The 23569-nt window shown below is 37.8% G+C and overlaps 2 protein-coding genes across 3 annotated transcripts in view; one reads left to right on the top strand and one right to left on the bottom strand.

Moving 5' to 3' along the window:
- The window catches only part of LOC145944101 (uncharacterized), a 327150-nt gene that overhangs the window by 277067 nt on the left and 26514 nt on the right, over positions 1–23569 (bottom strand). The window lies entirely within an intron of this gene.
- LOC145944068 (tachykinin-like peptides receptor 99D) overlaps positions 1–23569 on the top strand; it is an 88740-nt gene that overhangs the window by 38754 nt on the left and 26417 nt on the right. For both annotated transcript variants that reach the window (XM_083052092.1, XM_083052086.1), the window contains exon 2: positions 11392–14817. In XM_083052092.1, coding sequence (XP_082908218.1) covers positions 14345–14817 — 473 coding nt within the window. In that variant the 5' untranslated portion in view covers positions 11392–14344. The remainder of the gene's footprint in view (positions 1–11391; positions 14818–23569) is intronic.

Genomic DNA, 23569 nt, shown 5'->3' with positions numbered 1-23569 from the left:
TGCAAATGAATACCATGAAGGAGAAATGCTAAGAAATAAACAAGAAAAGAAAAAGAGATAAAGATGTCTAGAAAGTAGAAAGGCAACGGAAAAACCATGGCGTGTTGAGCAATTTATAAATCCGTTAATTTATTATATGTTATTTATAAAATTAATTGCCCGCTTATCTCTGTGGTGTAGTTACCTACTTTAATAATTAATTCTAAAAAACATTTTTTTTAAATTAAAAGGAAAGCCAATAACTTAAATTTATATAATTTATAAAACATTTTTAAAAAATTAAAAGAAAGACAATAATTAATTTTTTAAAACATATTTTACTCTTATATGACAAGCAAGCATTACCAAACATTCAATCCGGTTTTTTAAGTCAAACGATGAGTAATAAATTCGATATTAATATATCTCGAGAGATAATTCGGAAAATATTTTACTAAAATAATTGATATAATTTACTTTTAGATTTTTTCAATTAATTTTTAAATTTATTTCGCGAGTAATAAATATGAAACCAGGATATTTCGATAGCAATTAATTCGAAAAATAATTTCACGAAGCTGATATTGTTCTTCTCACTCTTATCTAATATTGAACTTCTTACCTTCTAGATATTAAACTTCTTGCTTACTTAGCAATTAAACTGTTATAAAAAAAATATGCCGTATTATATTTATAAAAACGTAATATCTTTAAAATCTATTTCTAGTATCTTTAAGCAATTAAGTAGCAATTATATTTGATAACCAATTTTTTGTTTATTATTCGCTATAAGTGTTTTTCAAAATAAAAGTCCTAGCGTATAATATCAAGTTCAGCGTTATTAATATCAATTTTCTCTTAACATCAATTTCCTATTAATCGATAGGAGCAACAAATTCAGGCTTAGAGTCACAAATTAGCAACGAATTAGCATTTAATTATGCCATGCATATGGATTCGATTTCTCGCAACAGGGATGCCAAATTAATGGAATTATCATCGATTGTATTGCCGGATTCTAACGACGAATTTTTGAATATATTATCCCAATACGGGATATTATATATTGCACACGTTCATGCTGTAATAGCTTACGTATATTCCTGATGCGATATGCCAGAGAAACGTCTTCTCTTTGCGACACAGCGGCTTTCGCGACACTTCGACTGGTTCGGGAAGTATTGACAGTGTCTTGATAACGTGATCAGGCGCCACTTCGCCAACAACCTGGCGGCTCTCGCGTACTCCATTACCGCGGGGCTAATCGTATTAAGAGCATGCCGCATCCCGTTGAACATCTCCTGTTTCGCATTAACATACGTGTGTGGATATACAACGCGACCGGACATCTGTGTGTTTCCCGTGTCGGGAAAGTATAACGTATAAGAATCACACTGTAAGAGTACACTATAAGAATCGTATCAAGGAAACGAAAAACTTCGAAAAAAGTATGTGAAAGGAAAAGCACGAAAACAGATATACGCCTATTTTTCAGCATTTAAATGTGCTACATTTTGTCAAATCAATCTAATATGAATATCTCTTCTTGAGCTTTGATAATTTAGATCATCAGAAGTACAAAAATCGATAGTTATTTTTATAGTTCGAAAATTACTCTTTTATGTAAGTTTCTTCGACAAATAATCTAAGCGCCTAGAGATTAGAATTTAAAAATCAAATCGATCTTATGATAACTTTTCCCTCTAACTTTTTTTTTAAAGCGAGCACATTATTTCTCGAATTTTCTCGCCCCCTTACTAACATTCTCAGCCAGTAATAAAATTTTTCTCAGCTTCTTGAATTCTGCGTCAGATGTTTGTACGAGAGCGCTATAAAATATTAACTTTCACGAGCGAGTCGCTTAAAATTTCTCTCGACGTAATGCTGTCGGTATTAAGTCAGCAAACGCTGTCTCCGAAAGTGTCGCCAGCATTGCAGCAACCTAATTTCGCTTCAAGAAATTCTTCAAAATATATTTCTCAAATAAATGGTCTATTTTAAACGTACCGCGATTGAATATTGCAGAATCATGCAGATTCATATTTTATGAAGCAGCTTACATTAAATTATTCGATCAATATAGAGAGACCGATTGTCAATCGGTCAATCTCATCTGGCATCTGGTAGAGATATCAATGCGTCGATTCCTGTGCTTGCGCTAATTCCAATTTATATGTTAAATCACTAAATTACACGTTTTCACACCACCGCGCGTAATCATCTCACTGAAATAGAGTCTGAATGCAATCTCTATTGAAATCGTTACGTCTCAAAAATACAAGAATTTTACCATCATGAATAAAAGTAATTTAACGGTTAATTCTCGAAAAAATGAGGTATCCGTAAAAAAAGAATTTGAAATATTTTTGCAAAAAATTATTCGCAGTTTACTGTGATAAACGCCGCGTACGTGTTGTTTAATTCTGTGGAAAACAGAATTTTTTAAATAATTTTTAATATAACGAAGAGATTCTGTTATTAATTCACTTCATTTTAATATACAATATAAAATTTTGTAGTTATATAAAATAATTTTTTTCTGCAAACAATATCTTTCAAAACGCTCATAATAAGCTGCTCATAATTTATAACTTTTTTTATTTTCCCGAATAATGTCAGCGACTGTCACATGATTTAAGGGATTTAAAGGATACACTATTATGCTGACAAATCCTACTAAATATGTAAAAATAAAGATATGAAGATGATAGCATGAGACGATAATGAATTTTGAAAAGAGAACTGACTTTCAATTCAAACGTTTATTGTGTTTATTTCGTTAAGATTTAAGGAGCTTTACGCGTCTTTGTAATAACATGATTTGAGAATATCTTTCCACCCAACAGAGAAGAAACCGCGCGCGCGAGCCATAAAGCAGAAAAGTCAGTAAAGTTTCAGTAATGGTATATATATAGTATATTCGCCATTATACTATTTTCATCTCGGATGATTGTTACCAGTCCTCTAAGAAAAGGTGACGGAGAAGGCAGCGTGTGCGGTCGAAAGCAAAATTGACGTAACAAGCGGACGGGAATAAAGTGCTAAACGAAAACGGTGCTTACTGCAAATTCGAATTGTAGGACAATAGTTATAATTCGTCAGACCGTGCATATATACATAAGTCTATTTTGTGTATAATGTATAGTGACGCGCCGCGCTATCTTTCGATTGTGTATATTAGAGAGCGAACCGCGAAGAATGCCGTTTGTTACGACGTCAGATTCTTGAATTGATGATCGAATACAGGAAAGAAGAAGGCCGTTGAATAATCGGGAAAAAGAAAACAAACAATATATCAGACTTTGACTCTGAATTTTTTGCCATCTCGATTCATATCTCGCGGAATGTACCTAACTGATTCTTTGAGATTAGTCGGGAGATTTACGATCCATTGCCCTTTTTCTACTCCGTCTCTTCTTTTCGCTTTCTTCTTCGTTTTTGCTTTCGTAGTGTACGTTTTTTCTTCTCTATTAAGCATGTAGGGCATTGTAAGAAGGCACGTTCTTATTCTCGTTTCGCGCAACAATTCTTACTTTGCGTGCTTTCGAGCCTTTCTCTCGGTAAGTAATGCTAAGTTTCAAGTCCGGCCGCGTGAATAAACCTACATTGTGACATAATGATATATACAGGATATATTTCTTTTTTTATACGCGCGTTTCTCTCTTCTTTAACGACGACCCGTTATTCTCAAAGATAAAAGCGAAACGCTGCTCATATATAATGGATCTTTAAATACTTTTCTGCATTTCCGGAGTGTTCGACGCTTGACCGCGCGTTCTGAGGACACACCGAGAATTTCAATTCCACGGCGAAGAATGCGAACGGACGGAGGGGTGAGTTTGGCAAGTGCCTAGGTAACTTGTCGCGGTTTCGAGCGGCGACATATCGATCGGCTGCTTGCGGCTCCGATAGTTCGAAGTGCTCGCGAGACGTCATCGTATTCATATCAAACGCGCGTCCGAGATAAGATTTCTCTCAAAAAGAGTTTCTGAGATACCTGAGAGCATTTTCTTCGAGCTATTAGTCTCGTTTTCAAGGGATCGAGAAAGACATGTTGGACAAAGTTGGATTTTATAGACAGTATCCGGATAAACGGATGGACGACGAGTCTTTCCATCAAGCAAAGTAGCACCCATTGTTAATTCGTATACCTGTCCTGAGTACAATGCTCGTTTTGTTATAACACACGTCTTTGTAATCCGAGATGCCCGAGAGAATCGCGTCAAACAGAATGCTCTCGCTGAGCTTTACAGAATTGCCTTCTCTTATCTTGGAAGATTACAAAAATCATGAACCATGTCTTTTGTGTTCCACGAATATTGCGCATTTCTTCATGTTTTCGCAGAATCAAGATAAAAGAGTAAGAAAATTTCTCCTTTTTCGACATAAATCATAATCATTGGAATATAAATTGCTAATACGATATAAAATTTCTCATTCGATAATATAATATTTATATATACGCAATATCGAAGCCATTACAAGAAAAACTGCAAAAAATAATTTCACCGTAAACTATAATTTTATTCCATCATGCACAGAGAAGAACAATCTCAGAGTCTTAAATAAAGGATAAGAGAAACAGCATAATTTGTAATTTAACGAATTTGTTGTTCTTATCTTGTAAGTGCGAATGAATGCTCGGGACGCAACGAGGCGGATGGCAAACTGAATGCAACGTCAAGTTGGCGTAAACGGTAAGGAGAAAAAAAAGGCGAAGGACGAAGTAAATGTACCGCTGCCGCGCGCGTTGGTAAAGTTTAACAAACGGTCCGCTGACTTCTCGATAACCTCGGTACCGAGTGCTGTTGTCGTTGCAAGAATAGCCGTATATTTCACGTGCTCCATAGCCGTTTGGAGGAAAGTTACTGCATTTTCGAGGGCTTGACTTTGTTCCGCCGCCGCCTACATAAGAGAGGCGAGAGAATACGATTTCGTTGCATCGCTCCGTTCGCGGTTTCCGTCTGTCGGAGTAAAGCGAACGCCAATCCATTTTAGTTAGTTCAACTACCGAGAGACGTATTCTGTCTAAATTTATAAATCATGAATTAACGTAGTTGTAGATATTAATAAGAATTTTGCATGTCACGGAAAATATATATATATATTTTCTAGAATAGAGAGATAGAGAGAAAATAATAATATAATTATAATACAAAATATATGCATATATGTATATACTTTGCATTATGATTATATTATTATTCCCTCTCTATCTCTCTGTTCTGGAAAAAGCACTTTTTTCCCACTTATAATAATTAGGTAATGGCGATATGGATGATCCGAGGCAGGTGCTCTTATTTGGCGGAGCCCTTTACTCGCTACTACGAGGCAGATTATTAAGCCTGCGGCTCGCAAGCTATAACGAGCAAACTATAACGAGCAATATTCATTAGATCTTATGCATTTTTGCGAGCCAGCCAGCATGTACAAGATTGTGAGATAAATCAGATCATAAATATCAGATTATATACATGCGCAGCATCCGCTATTCTCTTCTCTTCAGAGCAAGATAGAGAAATGAAGAAAATTGCAATGTTATTTTGTTGGAAATTTAGTAAAAGCTTGTTGATGTTGCGTATACGCAACAGTTCGCAGCTTGGGTCGCCTTACAAAAGGATTAATAGCATAATTGTGACTCAGCAATGTTTACGACAATAACTTGCGTAAAGTACCGAATAAATTTTTGCTTCGTCGGATGCCCAGAAATAATGAAAATATGTCAAAGTCACGAGAAGATGAAGAAGCGACGAAGAAACCGGAATGAGAAATAAGCTCGGCCCTTGAAGTTAACTAAGATTTATCTTAGGATGATTATTTTCGGTCACCCTCGAAGCTTATGATGTTTTTTCTACATATAAAGGTTTCTGATATCTTCACGAGCCACGTACTTACAGAGGCCGGAAGATTACTTAGAAAGAGGAAATATTATTCTTAAAATATTATTTATTTCATTTAATCGGATTACATTTGACTTTTTGTGCGGATTTTATGCGATTTACCGTGAAATAAAAAAAGAGTGCGAGCATAAGAATCCAGAATCTAGCATAGAAACTTGAATTTTCCTTGCGGAATATATTGATTCTCACACATACACACACACACACACACACACACACACACACACACAATATCTGTTCTTATTCTACCCTTCATTTTATTCTCGTCCGCATCATTTCCGCGAAGTTTCAAGGGGTGACTTAAAATCGTGGGGAAATCTTAAAACAGTACGTTTGTGATAAAAGCCATATATGTAACAACGTAACTCCCGGCGAGGGCCTGATAAAAATTACGATCAGAATAAGGGTCCCCCCCCTCTTCCCAGGGGAGAATCTAAATCCACGATCGTATCTCCAGCGAACAATCGATTCCACGCGAATGGCGGAATACGCTTATTCGTCCGATTGCAGTCGGAATATTGGTTCCTTCTCGAGTTCAAGAAGAGCGAAAGAAACTCTGAAGAACGGTACCTATAGTTGTGTGTGTGTGTGCGGTCCAGAATAATTCGCAATTTGCATACTTCACCGGCGAGACCGGCGTGCACCGCATCGAGAGGACGGCAATTCCGATCTGCGTTCTATTGGTCCTCTCTTATAGTTAGTACCAGCGGAGAAACCTTAACGATAGTCATTGCCGTTCAATTTTCACACTGATATTTTTTCGCGTGTCTCTCGCTAATATGTAAATTTTATTTTATTTTATTTTATTTTATTTTTTTTTTTACTATAACCCAGCAAAGTACTTTTACTAAATCTACATATGTCGGGACATATATCTACGTTTAAAAATGTGCCATCTCCAATAATATTCGATGCATGAATTTTTTATCAACAATAAGAGATGGGAAACTGCGACGCTACTCAAAAGGAAACGCGAAACTAGCACGGGATAACTTCCGATCATTCATTCGAGTGATCAATTTAGCGCTCTGAATTTTTAACGCGCGGAAACTCGAAGTCCGCTAATAAAAATGCATTAATTTAAGCTGCGTAACTATGCATTCTAAAAAGAGATCGGACTAATTAAAAGCAATCTCTTTTAGAACACGCAATACTGCGTTCAATCCTACCTCATAAATGAAGATAATCTTCTGTTAGCTGCATTTTCGCACACATATAGTCCAATAAATTAGGGAAACTGTGTAATTTTACGGTCCACGACACAAACCTATTTTAATCCCGGCTAATAGTTCACAAGCGCCTAAAGCCAAGAAGAGAAGGAGCGAGAGAGATAGGATTCTCCTTGCGGCTAGTAATGTGTGTTACGGAAACGTAAATTACATATATCGTCACGAATACCACAAACGTCACGACGCCCTTCGTGAGCCGAACGCGTTCTCTCTTTCTCTCTTCGCCTCTCTCCGCCGTTATATCGATCGTTAGCTATTTTCAGATTCAGGAACAATATTCGAGCGTTAATTGCTCCATTTCGCTCCGCTATTCATCCCTCACCGCAAAACAGCTCATGTACACAATTGGAAGATACTCGCGCGGTACACATAGCGCGGTATGACCGTTGTGTGCGCACGCATAGTTTAAGAACTTTCCGGGGAATTATTCGCGTTATTGAATGTGTGTACTACGCAAACAAAGCGACAGCAGACGTTTGGCACGTCGACAATAAATCCCGATTAATACCATAGATTGCCCAAATATGTGAAGCATCAAGATACACAATTGTGAAATTTAAAGAAAGACAGTGTAAATAATTTTTTTAGAAACGCGCGTTTATATATATATAAACAAATTTTATATATATATATATATATCGTATATGTATGTATGTATATTGTGGAAAAATTAATGGTACAAATCAAGTAAAGCTGCGTAATGCACAAAAAATGTAATCTTTGTAAATCATCTCATGAATATCTTTGGTGCAACGTTGCTTCACTTAATTCGTTGTCTGTATTCGCTAGGCAGGCCGCGTAAACTTTAATTCTACTACGTGTTGCAGTGACCTAAAATAATAATCAACGGCACTATACGGTGTCAGTTACAGTTTGCTCGATGTAGTACAACTACATTATTCAAACACACGGGTGTATAAACAAAAAAAAAAGGTCTCGCTGTAATTTCCTTGCTAATCTCGCGATTATGTGCCACAATTACGATAACAGAACTGTTTACAAAGTTGATTATCAATACTTTCTCATATCAAATATTACACACGATTTTTCCTCGAGATTACCTTAATCGTTTTTGCTGCATATGTTAACGACATATACGTGGAAAACGAGGTCACGTTGTTATATTCAAGGAAGTATTATACAGAAAGATTTCATTAAAATTAAGAATGTTCTTGAAATAAAAATTGATATTAAATAGGCAGAAACTTATTTAATCTCTTTGTATATGTGTATATGTGTATATTATGTATATGTGTTGTTGTGTGTGTATAATTTAATAAATAATTACTCTCTATACTTAAAAATACTTGTAAATATGTTAATATGTTTCATATAATATGTATATTATATTTTATATCGAATTATATTAATATATAATTTAAATCGTCGAAAAATTAAATAATATAGAATCGAATAAAATATATATCTCTAAGTATTGCCGAAATAAATTTTACATTATATTACATATGTATATATACGCGGAATATTAAATTATATAAGCATTTTTTTTAATAATTAATCGCGCGGTCTGATAATTGTTAATTATAATAATTATATAGAATGCTCTCACATTTCTCATGACATTACCTATGATAATATGATAATATAGAGCGCGATTATGTCGTTATCTTTTCGCTCGAATTTCATTGTACGAATGACGAACGGACTGTGAAATGTAGCAGACTACGCATATCCTACCAACGTGTCATAGTGCGTAAAGAATTTCGGCAATGAATTATCAATAACATATTCGGTATTCGGCCTTGGTGTCTAACGCGCTATTGTTTACGTGCTTCGGCTTTGTTGTCATTCGCGCGACGACACTCGAACAGAAAAGTAATGCGAAAATAGTGCTCCGTTAAATTCTTTTTCTAAACTCGATCACGATCAATGTCGGAAAACTATACTTTGCTATAATAATATAATTAATGAATAATTCACTTTTATAAAGAATATGTAACTACATACATACATATATTGCGACGATAGATCTACGAAGCATATTTCATATAATTTATATATTTAATGAAGTAAGAGTTCGAAGTGACAAAAATTTCCAAATTATAAGTTATCGTTTCGTCGCGATCTTTACGAATATTTAGAATCACAAATGTATTTCATCCAATTATTTATATTTTTGCTAAATATAATTCAGATTTAGAATGCACGGTAAAACAATTCAATCGTAGGATTGAATAATTAAAATAAGAATAAGCCGTGATACACATCAGTTGTTTAATAATTGTTAATCAATTGTTGAATTAATCTATAGTTTTAAATTCTTATATAATTTAATATTTCGCATATATACATATGTATATGTCATAATTCATAATGCGTAAAATATTATCAACGAATTATCAATATACTATTCGGCTTTGGTGATTGATAGTGTTATATTTTGTACCAAAAAATGGGAATTTATATGATACTCTTTAAGATCTCTTAGGATAGAGGAAAAATAATTTTAAATAGTCAAAATCCAAAGACTTTGTTTTGTCTAAAATATTCGTATACTTTTAAATGCATTCTTCAAAATTCATGTCCGTTTTTACGCTAAATATTGTGTGTTTATATCATGTACGTTTCGCGCAAAAATATTTATTAAAGAATTTTATTTTGTATTTGTCAAAACAAAGAGAATTTATTTAATCGAATGTACTTAATAAAAATTAACACAGTAAATGTGTGCGAATTGAAAATTGAAAATGCAGTTTACTTTAGTTTTTTTATGCTACAAATATAGAGTTATATGGTTATAAAAGATAGTGTAACAAAATGATAACTTAAAACGAAATGGAAAATAGAAAAAATAATTTAAAAAAATATAATATATATATTTTTTTCTTAATTAAATATGTTCTTTTTTAATAAATTCAGAATAAAATTATTTAACACACGTATATTCTTGCATAAAATTATTTCTATCTTTAACAATTTTTTACTGTTATTAAACATCTTTTTCTTATCTCAAGATATCTTAAGGAATGGAATAATAATTTCTATTTTTGGCACATAACACTAAATTTTCGTAACAATTTGGAAACCTTAATATTTTTAATTAATTATTTATTTATTTCTTTTTAATTTAAGTTTTCATCACATGTTAGCCGTTTTATAATAATATAAAACGTTATAATAACGTTACATTAATACATTTTAAATAAATTTTAAATAAATTTAGTTTTTCAAGAACGCTTCAAATTTCAATGAAATGCAGAAAGCACATGAGCAAACAATATGAATAAGCATTTGTTTGCGACCATTCTGAAGAATATCGTGCAGTAAAGAAAACAATCTCGATTCTAATTTCGTGTCTCTCGTTTATTTTTCATGATATTTATGCATCATCGATTTCGATGATTCAGAAAATGAAAAGAATATAACTCAAGAATCATATCGCGTATATATTTGAGAAAGAATATTCTTTCCCAATACATATTATATTAATATTCATATTATTTTACGAAAAAGAAACGAAATTGTTGAATTATCTTTTTTGTCGGTAATATATCCTACATTACAGTATACAAAGAGCTTAGATAACGTGAATAATGGAATAAATACACCTGCGGCACAATTAAGCAAACGATATCTCACTGTAGACATAAAAGAAAATAAAAGGGACACTATCCCTGATATATATACGCGCAAAGGTAAAACAATGTTATTAAAACGGAATATGGCAGAAATGGTTGTTATAAGTATGTTGGAACAAGTATTATTTTACCTGAATTATTCGACAAAATAATAGTCCGTCGATGATTACATTTAGATAGAGTGTCAGTAAAACGTCAACTTAATGATTAGCAGAAGAAATGGGAGGGGCAGAGGCGGAAGCATTAATCTCACAGAATGATTAGTCGAAGGTACATATAAGGTTCATGAGACGCTCTCGCCGTATTTTATAATCTACGAGCGTCTTAATCGAGACGATCGTATAGCATGCAGGGTCTCCCTAGTTTTATAATTGAATTCCTTCGAGAAATTCAACGGCTCATAATCAACACATTCGCCCTCTTTTTTTCGCATCTTTCTACGATCGCGTTCTTCCCCATCCATAGCTTCATCCTTTTTGCAATCGGCTCACAAACAAGACATAATAAAGTTTAATTGAAATCAAAATGAAATTTCACGGATTTCGTTCTTATTATTATTCGATTATTTATCAATCACGTATCGCCGGGTGCGAGAATCGAAAGAAAGAAAAAAAAAATCGCGCGATTCCGTCCGCATTTTATTCGAACTTGAGAAGTAACCTGGTGTCGTAATATATTTTTCAGATGGTGGCGTGGATGGAACCGCAATGATCGCGCAGCGGCCCGCTGGAGGAATTCGCGAACATAAGGACACGCCATTAAGGATAACGAATGCGGAATCCCGGTGAGACGAAAAAGAACAAGGCAATTCCTCGACGAGAGTCCTCCGACGTGCTTGAAGTAGGCAGTAATGGAGCAAATTCTCTTTCCTCGGAGAATGCTCGGCCTATGAGAGGCATTTTTCGCGACGTTAGTCTCAGCGGACAAAGGAGAAGAGACTCATCGTTCTCCTCGTTTTCGACAACGCGCAGAAGCTCTTCGTCGAATGTCCTCAAAAACTTGGACCTCCCTTCGAGTTTCAAATTATACATCCCGGGATTGGGTTTCGCGCATTGTTCTCGAGGAACTTTCGCATCGATCGCGTAGCGAATCGGATGAACTTTCTTCCGGACGCGAATCTTCGAGAACTTCCTGAGAACGCGACACCGCGAATCATCACGTCTTCTCTCTCTCTCTCTCTCCTTTATCTTACCTCGTTAAAACGCTCTCGGCCATGAACGAACAATTTCCACTTTGCCCGCGATAAACGCAGCGCGCTACAAAAAAAAAATCCTCAAGTCAATTGAAAATTAAGGAGATACCCGGAAGCGTTCGCGCGAAATACGCGAGGTGAGATTCCCGCTCATTCTAATAACGTCGAACGGAGGATTACGAGCGACAGTTCCGTCGTCGTAGTGAAGAAGAATGTGCGAGACCATCGTATTTTAAAATTCCAAGCGTGTCACAGACGACGAGAATGGCAACCGACGTAATGCAGCGCCGAAGGGCGGATCTGAGTTGAGTGTCGCGAGCACCGAGAGAGAGAGAAAACGTTTATTAAACGAAGATTTAGTTCCGGTTGTCATCTAATTGAGGGTGTTACCGGAGGAGTGATTCGCAAAGAGAGATTCACAATAATACACGGACTTCGATCGAACGTGAGAAGATTTTATTAGAGCAATGTGTGAACGATCTGGGTTGTTCTCTCGCTTTCGCGTAGTCGGCCGCAAATTCGCGAGAAAGAGGCTGGAATTTAAAGCGTAATTTTTTTCCATTAACGTGAAACGTAATGGGAATACTTGATTCGGCTCAATTAATATGCGCGCGATACGATATCGAGGGGAAAAAAAGAGTTATAATCGAGCGAGGCGGAATGAAAGTTTGATGAGAATCATCGCAAAATCACGATTTTATTAGGTGCACAGCAGCATCGTATGACAGATCGAGGGCGAAACTTCTCTTTTCGAGATAAAACGCATGGGACATACATACATCGCCGACGAGTATACGTGCTCTCGAATTCCAGAAGAAATATTCATCGTCCTCGGCGAGGAATTGACATGCAAAAAACCATCCCGTCGTAAAACGACGAGCGAATTTCACGACGAAACATCAACGACCGCTTTAGTAATCGTTAAAAGGAGATCGAACGACGATCGAAGCGACGGCGCGCTATAAGATTAAACGCGAAACTCTACCATAAACCCTCCCGGAGAATCATTGAACTTTCCTGAAAGATTAGCGTAATAATTAACGACGATATCCGGATCTTGTCTCCTATAATTATAGAGAGAAGAACAACGAGCTCATGTAAAATCGACGATTACTCTTACAAAGGACGAGTTGCGACAGATATTGGCAAAAAAAGCGCATTTATTATTCTTCGACGGCAACAGAAGAAGAGGACAATGGAGTTTCATCCAACGAAGATTCGAGATACAATTGGATTCTGCGGAGAGCGACCATTGTGCATGAAACGCGAGTGGAAGTGAGATCAAACGTCGAATCCGCAATTGTCCGGAATTGTCCCGCTTATCGTGCAGTCTCTAACAAAGGCAACGGTTAATATATATCGCGGTAATATTATCGACGTCCTTATACCGTATCGCGAACGCGGAACTTCAACGAGATGGCCCGTCGCACGAGAACGCGAATATTAAACGACGACGTCGATAAATGGGAAAATGGCTTCGAATTAATGATTTCCGTGATCGAAGCGGCCGCGTGCTCGTCTCTCTTCAATCGAATCAATCTTCCCTCGCCGAGCGCGATTTCCAATTAAGATCGTCGGCCGGACGGAAAAATCGACAAGAAATTAAAAGCTCGTATTTCCGGCAGCCTTGATCGCGCGCCTTCGCGCAAGATCGACCTTGAATAAAAGGACGAGAGGAGGACACCGGAAGAGAAGAGAAATATCTCTGCCGCGAGACGCGTAGACGCGCTGATCGATTAATGTGTTCCTCGATTCTTCGACCGCGAAAACTACGGAAACTCTCCTCTGTGGCGACGGAAGAATTCGTACGTTGCCTGGATTATATATAGCGGTACTATGTCAGAATAGATGCGATGCAAATCTTTTGGCGTTACATCGACGTGAAAGTTCGCCCGAGTTGATCGGCCGAGAGTTGGTATGCGCGCGGTCGCCAAGAATGTCCGAGTTATTCACCCCGAAAGACGATAGTGCTCCCCATCCTCTCCCCGAGTTTTTTCTATTCAAGGCGAGTCTTCACCCTTTAAATCGAGGCCCGTGAACGAAATTTTAAGACCGTTCGAACATCTCGGCAGTATCTACTCAATTCTGGAAAGGAACGAACAAATAGATTTGATCGACCTGAGTATACCTGAGTCTCTTTACTTACAACGCTACTGATGTCGGAGGTTACCAGTCACCGAAAAGTCAACACGTCTCGAGAAGGGAGGAAGAGCGGCATAACGCAAACCTTCGAAGAGGGAAAGAGATAAAGATTCTGGTGGAAAATTCAAGTTGAAGAGAGAAATAAGGAGAAATTGCACTCAGCGACATTACGAAGAAAAAGATGAATAAAGGCGACAGGTGAATTGTAGTAGGAGAGCGAAGAAGAGTGAAGAGGAAAATTTTGTTTTGCATAAGTGAGAAACGAAAAGATAGAGAGAGAGACTCTCTCGCGATTCCGTCGCGATGCAGAGCCTCGCGGACGAGTACTTGACATACAATGCCACGTCACACCCTTGGAACGTGACGACGACGACGACAACGACGACGATACTGTGGTATGACAATGACACCTACTATCACAACGGCACCAACTACACGGATCTGGAGCCGCGTAATCAATTTGTGCTGCCGTGGTGGCGGCAGATGATCTGGACGCTCCTGTTCGCCGGCATGATCGCAGTGGCAACTGGCGGCAATCTGATAGTGATATGGATCGTGCTGGCGCATAGACGAATGCGCACCGTCACCAACTATTTCCTAGTAAATCTCAGCATCGCTGATGCGATGGTGTCCACTTTGAACGTCACTTTCAACTATACATATATGCTGAACAGCCATTGGCCGTTCGGCACGCTCTACTGCAAAATCTGCCAGTTCATTGCAGTTCTCACGATCTGCGCCAGCGTCTTCACTCTGATGGCGATATCTATCGACCGGTAAGTAAGGGGAGAAAGAGTAATAAAAGCAGTTTTTCGTTTTTAGATTCGAGCCGCGCATGAGCTAAAAATTTCGAATAAAAATTTATGTGATAATATTGGTTCAAACTTTTTTTTAATTATGTTAATAATAATTGAAATCTCAATAATTTGCCCTCAAAACTGACATCCACTAAAAATCATAGCTTATAAATACAATGAAAAAAGAGAAAAACAAAAATAAAATATTTTAGAAATTTTTAAATATGTAAAATAATATCAACACAAAAAGACAACCCTTATTTTATCACTATGTAATTCGCTAAAAAAATCATAGCTTAAGAATTTTAGAATTAACATATAATAATTTAACATATAAATGAATATATAAAAAGTATGAGTTTTGTGATAAATAAACTATTTACTAAGTAAACTTTATATATCAATTCTTTCTATTAAGAAATAGAAATACATTTAAAAGACCTGTGTCGACTTTTATGTACTTTTCCTATTTTTTTTCTTTTAGATTAATATAATCTTAAAAGCGATTGCATATTTTAGAACAATATAACATTCAGGATTTGCCTGGTTATTGTACGAGATACGTAAAGGGATATTATTCTAAAGGGATCAATATTAATAATTTCTCCTAAGTACGAGTCATCGTCGTGATACTTATAGACACATCAAACAATTAATAATCCCGATAGCGTGACTCTTGACTTCCATGGTTATATCTGCCTTTTCCCATCAAACACTATCTTTTCCCTTCGCTTGAGAGCGCTCTCGCTTTTAGCGTGTGAATGCTTTTCGTGCTGAAACTCCACTTAGATCGATGTCCGGTCCAGGGAAAACACATTTCCTCCTGTTTATCCAGACGAGTTCGCAGCGTGCGTTGAAGGTATAACGTGGTTGCCTTAAGAACAAAGGTTTCACGACGAAATGGAATAGCCGAGTCTCAGACTAACAACGACGATCAATCTGACGTCGAAAGTTGGCTAACAAAAACGAAGATAAACACTCGCTCTAGCGTCTCGCGATTAGACGAGACGAAACTTCATAGCCGTCAAGATCCAATTACATTGTTCAATAAATTTCAACATTTTATTCGCGGTTCTCGATTGAGATATCCTGTCAGACCAGATATTTTTCTCACGCATATATGTAAAAAATGTAAAAGTTGAAAAAAAAAGTGGACGATTCTCCTGTTTTCTAAATCCACCATCGCATTCATTATTAGCGTCGTATCGAGCTGAAGAATATTTAATAGGATCGTTTTTCACGAGGTAGAACACATATTACAATCCGTTACAATCATACCCGTCAAAAATTGCAACGAACGATAAAAGAAATATGAGCGCGTACAAAGCGAGCGAATAAAACGGGGCACTTTTTTTTGCAGGAGTATCAGAACAAGCGCAATTGAATCCGCCAGCTTGAAAATGTCGGGTTCATTTTCCAAAGCAACTCCTCTTGAATGAGAACAACATTTGAGATTATACTCTCTACACGGAATACATAATTCACCGTTCTTTTTTTTTACCGTTACTGTAAATCCGTAAATCAGTCTTTTGTTTTCTTTTTAATCCAACTAGATTACGATTCTTTAATCAGTCTTGGAATAAAAGATAATTCCTTCGGGGGGGTTATTAAAGGGAGAAAGAACTTATTCAAGGTGATCGATGACTGGTGCAATAAATCGCGAAAACTTTGAAGTTTCTACCGGAAAGTGCGAAATGCAATCGTAACATTTCTAGCACAGTCACTTAAATTATCGTAATCTCGATTGAAAATTCAATCACTTTTCGAACCAAAGAACTCGGTTTCTCAAAGCCAATTATACTAAGTTTGCGTCCCATTCAGCCAACCGAATGATTGCTTTAAGAAACCACGTAAGCAAAGTCCGAAAGGATAAATTAACGGCGGAAACCACTAGTTTGAATATTGCTCTTTTCAATATTGCAAGAGCTCCTCATTTTATGTATTTCAGAAGAAAAGCTGTTCAAGAACAGCATCCGCAGAGTTAAGCGTAGAACGATTCTGAATGCAAGGATTTTTTCCACGAAACATCGTACATAGATATTTTAAAAGTTATTTGAGAAAAACCGTGTGTACTTCTCGAAGATCTAGACATTTTTTTTTGGAATCTCGATAAAAATTGATGATGAGATAAAAATTTCGATTGCCCGGTGTCGCCGACAGAAGACGACGTACAATATTGGAAGGTGCTCAGCGCTCATAAATCCCGAAATTCGCTTTTTATGTCGAGGATAAAAAACACAGATGGGAGAGTTGTTCGTTGTTGCCGGTGGCAATCGCCAATAACCACGAATCCGTCGCGCGGACGGATTTATTCGCAGGAATTAATTTTCGGCGATACCGGGAGGGTAATGCACAAAACGTCGTGCTTGTGCGACGACGCATTCCGCAACAGACACTCCATACCATTGACATTTCTAAAGTGAAATTTCGTCTGGGGAGAACGTCGATGGTGCATTGCACTCGATCGCGAAGCGACGGTCCCCTGATAAATGATAATGTGTACGTTATCATGAACGTCGCGAGGATCCGAGACTTCGACAATACATCACGGCACGGAGAAGACAGGCAAAGACAGAGAAAGGGAATCAGTGGAACGTAGGTATCGGCGGTTCGTTGCGAAGATAGAAATAACACGGACGTTGCAGCTCGCAGCTCGCGCGTTCCGATCGATTTTCAGTACGACGAGGAAGCGCTTTTATCTAGATTATTAAATGTATTACTGTGCGACGTTACTGCAACGAGCCTCCGTAAATGTGATGGAATCGAACGAAATGGAAAAAACTTAATCGAAAGACTCGGACTAATAGCGAATGCGACGCGCACTAAATTTATATCCTAAGCTCGATTTAGACCATCTATAAATTCACATTAAGACTCGAGATAGAATTTTATTTATTACTTTATTATAGTATAAAATCCTATGTATTCATTCTCTCTGATATGTTTTTTACATTTCTATTTTATTTCTTTTACTATTTTACTATTACACAATGAAATTGTAAATAGAGAATTTTATCCCGAATTTTGTCACAAATTATAGGACTTTACGATTAAACTGATCGCACGCACTTAAATAATATTACGTTTATAAGCAAGTGCAGATTCTCTTCGACTTGTTTTCCAGTTCACGCCATTTTTTTTTGTCGCACCCCATGTATAAACGTATGTCGGCAGCAGATGTTGCGTAGAGATAGAAAAACTCAGAGATTGGATCGTCGGTTAATTTTCTCCCGCACACTTGATAGCACGTAAGGATATTGCTGTTATCATTACCTACCTACCTTCCTACCGTAAGGATATCGAAACGAAGTATCGCGAGAGAAAAGTCAATCTCGAAGAGATTGAAGAGAAGGCAATCGCCGCGTAACCGCGAGAGAGAGAGAGAGAGAGAGAGAGAGAGAGAGAGAGAGACTCGGCAAAGTTTCCGTCTATCATGAAAAAGAGGATAAATAATTGCCAACGCGTAAAGTAGAGAATCACTCGTCGTCATTTGAAATATTTTCGTTTCAGGCACATCAACAACTTGAGAAAAACGTCTCTTCGAAAAGGAAAGAGACTGGCTAGTACCCCAGAAAGTAGACATCGCCATAATAAAAGAGAATAAAAAAATTCTCTGTTTCAAAAAAAGATAATCCTAAAAGGAATTGCAAATTATTTCGCAGAGTATTCTTATGCAACTGCGACAAGCACGTAACAAGAATTAATTCTTGCAGTTAATACATACTTCTACCATATTCTTCTACCATAAAACGATTCTCGACCGTCAGGTCGCAGGTTTAGCGATTAAAATATTAAAGGGAATAATTAAACTTGGGTTTTTTCTTGCTTAAATTCCAATCTGGTATCCCAATTAAACAGAGATGAATAAAATAATATGCAATCAAATGCATTACGCGTAGTATAAATAATTTGATGTTATTTTTACGCGAGAATCGTCTATCTTTAAAATATTATTTTTTATTTTATTATATAATGTTTTTCACAAATATTTACATTATTTTATATTCCATAAAACAGAATATATGATTTTCCGCCCATGCATACAGCAAGAATGAATGCCGAGTCGAAAGTTAATCTTTCAAGCTATTTTTGCTTCAAATGCCATTGGGAGCAAATCTATCGTGCAATCTGTAAACCCACGCGAGCGAAAATGTTGTAAACATTCCCTACTCAATATTTATCCCAAGAGCATTATTGTCAAAAAAATGCTCAAGATTCTTCTTTCTCCTTAGAGATCTCTCTTTCTCTCTTCTTTATTCATGAAAAATTTCTTCTTACTTGTAACTTTTCATCGTTGCTTGGAATTCTCTCTTTCTTTCTGCATCTATTTCTTATACATGCAAAAAAACATCTTAAAAACGCATGGGCATTCAATTTTCTATGAATAAAAATAACTCAAGTGTTGACAACTTTCATGCTCCAAGAGCGCGCGTACTTATATTATTATATTACGTTAACAAAATGAATTATATTGATGCTGATTTATCATGGAATCGATCGACTAATTCAATATCAATTGGTTTTAAGACACGTTTTGCAGCAAAGTCTCGTCAGCTTATTTTCAGAAAAAATATCTTTGAAATTGATACTTAAAGAAACCAGAAGACTGATTGTGAGATATTTAACGATTTGTCAATGATATCACAGAATCGGATATCTCGAACAACTCTTTATGAAAGATTGTCATGATCCAATTATCGAGTAACAAGTTTGAGCTCGCAATCTTAGATACAATATCGTATATTTCTTTAATGTATGTCATAAATTTCGCGCATGGAGAACTCTGTTTTATTCGATGATGTTTCGCATTTATATATGGCAACTCATAAATTATAAAAACTGCAAAACTATAAAAAATTTGCTTACGTCTGAAGAGCGCGCATTTCTAAATATTGACGTCATTATGACATCTCCGCGTATGTGTTTGGCATCCATTATTCCAATCGAAAATGCACACAACGCGACGATGTTGATAACGAAGGGAGAAGGGGTTGCAGTTAGCTCCTTGCGCGGTATGTCACGTACATGCTTCCGATACCGATTCAAACGAGAGCCGCGCGTTGAAACAATGCCGCGCATTGGAGAGGATGCGCACACCGCCGCAAACGGAATTTCGCAAAGGGCGTGCCCCGTGTGTGGGGCACGAAATAAGGAAAGACACACACACCACAAATCTCCAGAAAAATATTTCTCCTCCGCCTCTCCGACAACAACGTCCGTCCGAGATAGCGAGATAACCTGGCATCTTATAAAATTGGCGGTCCTTTATATTCAAAGAGAAAAAAAAATTCGATGAGACATGTAAAGAAAAAAATCGCAAATCGATAAGATCGGTTTTAACTCCCGAAAAATCACAAGAGAGAAAGAAAGGGAGTCTGAGAAGAGACAGAAAATGCTGAAATATCGCTCGGGGATACATTGGAGAGTCGATAAAAATGATTCAATTAGAGGACGAAATGTAGTGTCGTCGCGCCGATGTGACCAATAAAAGTGCTACTTAATAATAACGTATTGGTCAATGTTAGACAGAGAATATAAATTCACGTCGAGGGAGAGACGATTCCTCGATGGAGCGATACAATTTCATTCCTGCGAATGCGCGTCTGTTACTCTTTTGTCGTCTTGGTAATTCTATCAATTATTAATCTTAATACTCAATCATTACATGTGACATTTCCTATTAAAAGCCATAAATTATTTAAGCATAAAATTCTATCAATTATATCTTATATCACTCTCTATCGACAGTCTTTTCAACGAGCTGTTAATTGCAGATTATCATTCAAAAGCGAGCTTAGTCAATAAAGAATTTGATAGGCGGACAGTTTAGGAGGAGAAGGGAATGGACGCTTGAAAAGTTTATTCTTCATTAGGGTGAGCTGATCGATGAGAACGATGAGCAATTCGGCGCACGTAACATATTTTCAGCGCGGCAATATTTTTGACAATCAGACATTGGGATTTTATATCGAGTCTCGATGCTGATCAACGTTCGACGTATGAAGAATTTACGGACGCAGGTTACAACCTGGTAATCCACCTTGAGAAGCTTGCGATCGTAAACGGACGCTGCTTACGCGGAAACCGGTCACGAAAAATGCTTTTCCGCATGGAAGCTCAACCAGAGATCGCGAAAGAGATAGAAACAAACCGCACATCCTGTGCATTTACGATGTAGTAACCAGAGGATTCGACTTTTTCGTTCCAAATCACGTTCGAGAGATCAAATAGGGAGGCGTCGAATCGACAGCTGAAAACAGCTGAAGACAGCTGAAGACAGCCGAAGACGGAAGTGTAGAATGATGTTCGGATTCTGCGGCTGTTATCGAACCGTGGAAAAGACATCGAGTGCAATCGAGAAAGTTCTTCGAGGACAACGGATTCAACTTCGACCGCGATCGACGGTCTTCTCTTTTCTCAATACGACAACGACTCGCGATTCAATTTCCTCGTCGATTATCCCACGGGGATTGTCACAGCTTCACGAATCAACGATCTGCGGGCGAAGTGTCTCGCACAACGGAGGAAACGAAGACCTGACTGAATTCGCGTGGAAAGCTAACGAGGAGCGCCTTGAGAACTTTAACGATCGCTATGACGACGACGACAACGACGAGGAGGAAGCAATGATTACTAACGACCATCCGACACCTTCGACTAACAAAGTGGAGAAACTCGGAATTTCCCAGGGAGAAACGCACTCTTGAAAAGCACTCTTGATTAGAAAAATTAATCAGAATGACGGCGTAAAATATCTTTTACCGCAAACAGCCACCGATGCTTTCGCGCCATCGATTTTCTACTGAAAAGAGAAGGAGAGAGAATGAAATTTATCTGCGCGTTCTCCGACTTACTCCGATCGCGTTTGTTCTACCGGAAACGTCATCCCGATAGATATTACAGACTGATATCTAACCCGCCGGACCTCGCGAACTCTCTCCTCAAATTGCAGGCTGTCGAAACTTCACGATTCGCGTATTGATATCGAATGTTACGCGCCTCGTGTATCGATAATCGAGAAGTTTATTTGTCGTCGTGTGGCCTGACAATGGGATACACCCAGGCAGTTAGGCGAGCGATCCAATCATCAGTTTGCATGAGAATGCAAACCGGCACTTCTATTGCCGTTTGTTTACGACGAGAAGATGGTTTGTCCGCGGGCGTTGTTTCACAGGAGAGTATACTGACTAGTTTGCGTAAATTGAATCCGATCTCTCTTGCGACACGCCGTGCTCTGCGCCCGTTAATTCGCGAGTAAATATTGACGGAGATTGATTCCCGTTTTGCAAAAGTAATTTTTTTATTCGCCCTTTTTTTCGAATTAGACTGCGAAATCCCAACCTAGGATATTCGCCGCGTTTGTCGCGGAAGCCGCAGAATCGCGCGAGATAACACAGATTAACAGATTTCGAAGGAATCAAACTAAAAAAAAGAGCAGAACTAATTCCATCACCGCGATGAAACGAGCGATGAGAGAGGGAATATAATATCGAATTGGTTTAATGATGAAATCTCTTAACGGAATCAAAAGGAAAAAAAAGAAAAGAAAAAAAGGTAGCGCCGAGAGTTTCCGAACGAGACGTGGAAATTTTCCGCTAGAAAAATCGCGAGATCCGATAATGAAGCGACGTTTACAAGCACGTTTGAGGGAAACTGTAAACGAGAATCAAAAGACGTGATATAAAATTTGCCTCGTTGAACGTGAAAGGTGCCGATCAAACGCGGCGTCGCAGGATCTGAATGTGAACGGTTCGTTTCAGGCACAACACAACGTAATATAACATATAACAACGTAAACGGCAATTTCGGCGACAGTATCGATTCGATCATGCGCGTAAACATGGAAAATTCAATCGCTTCGTCGTTCCGCGGCGAGAAAACGCGGGCGAAAGACGCGTTAAGACGCTGTAAAATCAGACGCGACGTTACTCATCTTCCCGCGAATCGCGGGGGTCAGGTCGTGGCAGGTTATAACGCGAATACCGCCTTAAATTCCAACATCAATACCGATCGTAGCTGAAATATCGGCGTTTTCGCGAGACGAGCATCTCGAGATTCAATCAAACGGTCAGTAACTTCGCGTTGCGGTGAGGAACTCACGTTCCACGGTCTGCCAGAGATAACGGCCGATGATAAACCATGACCACGGGGGCGGAAATCGACGGGAGAGAAAAGGGGACGAACAAAGGTCGAATTTATGTAAAATTGGACATGCCAACGCGAATGTGTCAATACCACCTTGAATCGCGAACAACGGTGTAGCCGCACAGCCGTCCATCAGTATCCAATCCGTCCGGAACAAAACCCGGAAACAAAACCTGAGGAGAGAACTCCGCTTATTAAAGGGGATGCTGCAACGCGGGTGCAGCCGACAGTGTCCGGTTTCGATCGACGCAACGCAAACATTCGGTTCGTCAATCAAAACGTTATCGATACGTTTGAAGAAGGTAAACTTCATCGAAATTCATCGAACTATATATATACGAAAAAATATGGAAGGGAATGGCGACGTTAACTCGAACGTCGATTCTATACATATTAGTATACTGTTAGCGGTATCTAAGATACTGGTAGCGGGATGTCCGGGAAATCACCTTATATGTATTATGTTATTATTATCGTGTCGGGTCGTTGTCGTGTTTTCGTATATCGTATACTTATATCTGTCCGTTGCTTCGATATTTTATCTTGTATTTCTGACGAAACGTGCCCTGCCGTGATTGGCGTCATT

This window comes from Prenolepis imparis, unplaced genomic scaffold, assembly GCF_030444845.1.
Source record: "Prenolepis imparis isolate NDT839.2.m4 unplaced genomic scaffold, iyPreImpa1.0 SCAF_1, whole genome shotgun sequence".
In the NCBI taxonomy this organism is placed as follows: domain Eukaryota; kingdom Metazoa; phylum Arthropoda; class Insecta; order Hymenoptera; family Formicidae; genus Prenolepis; species Prenolepis imparis.
This window is presented reverse-complemented; position numbering and strand designations above follow the sequence as displayed.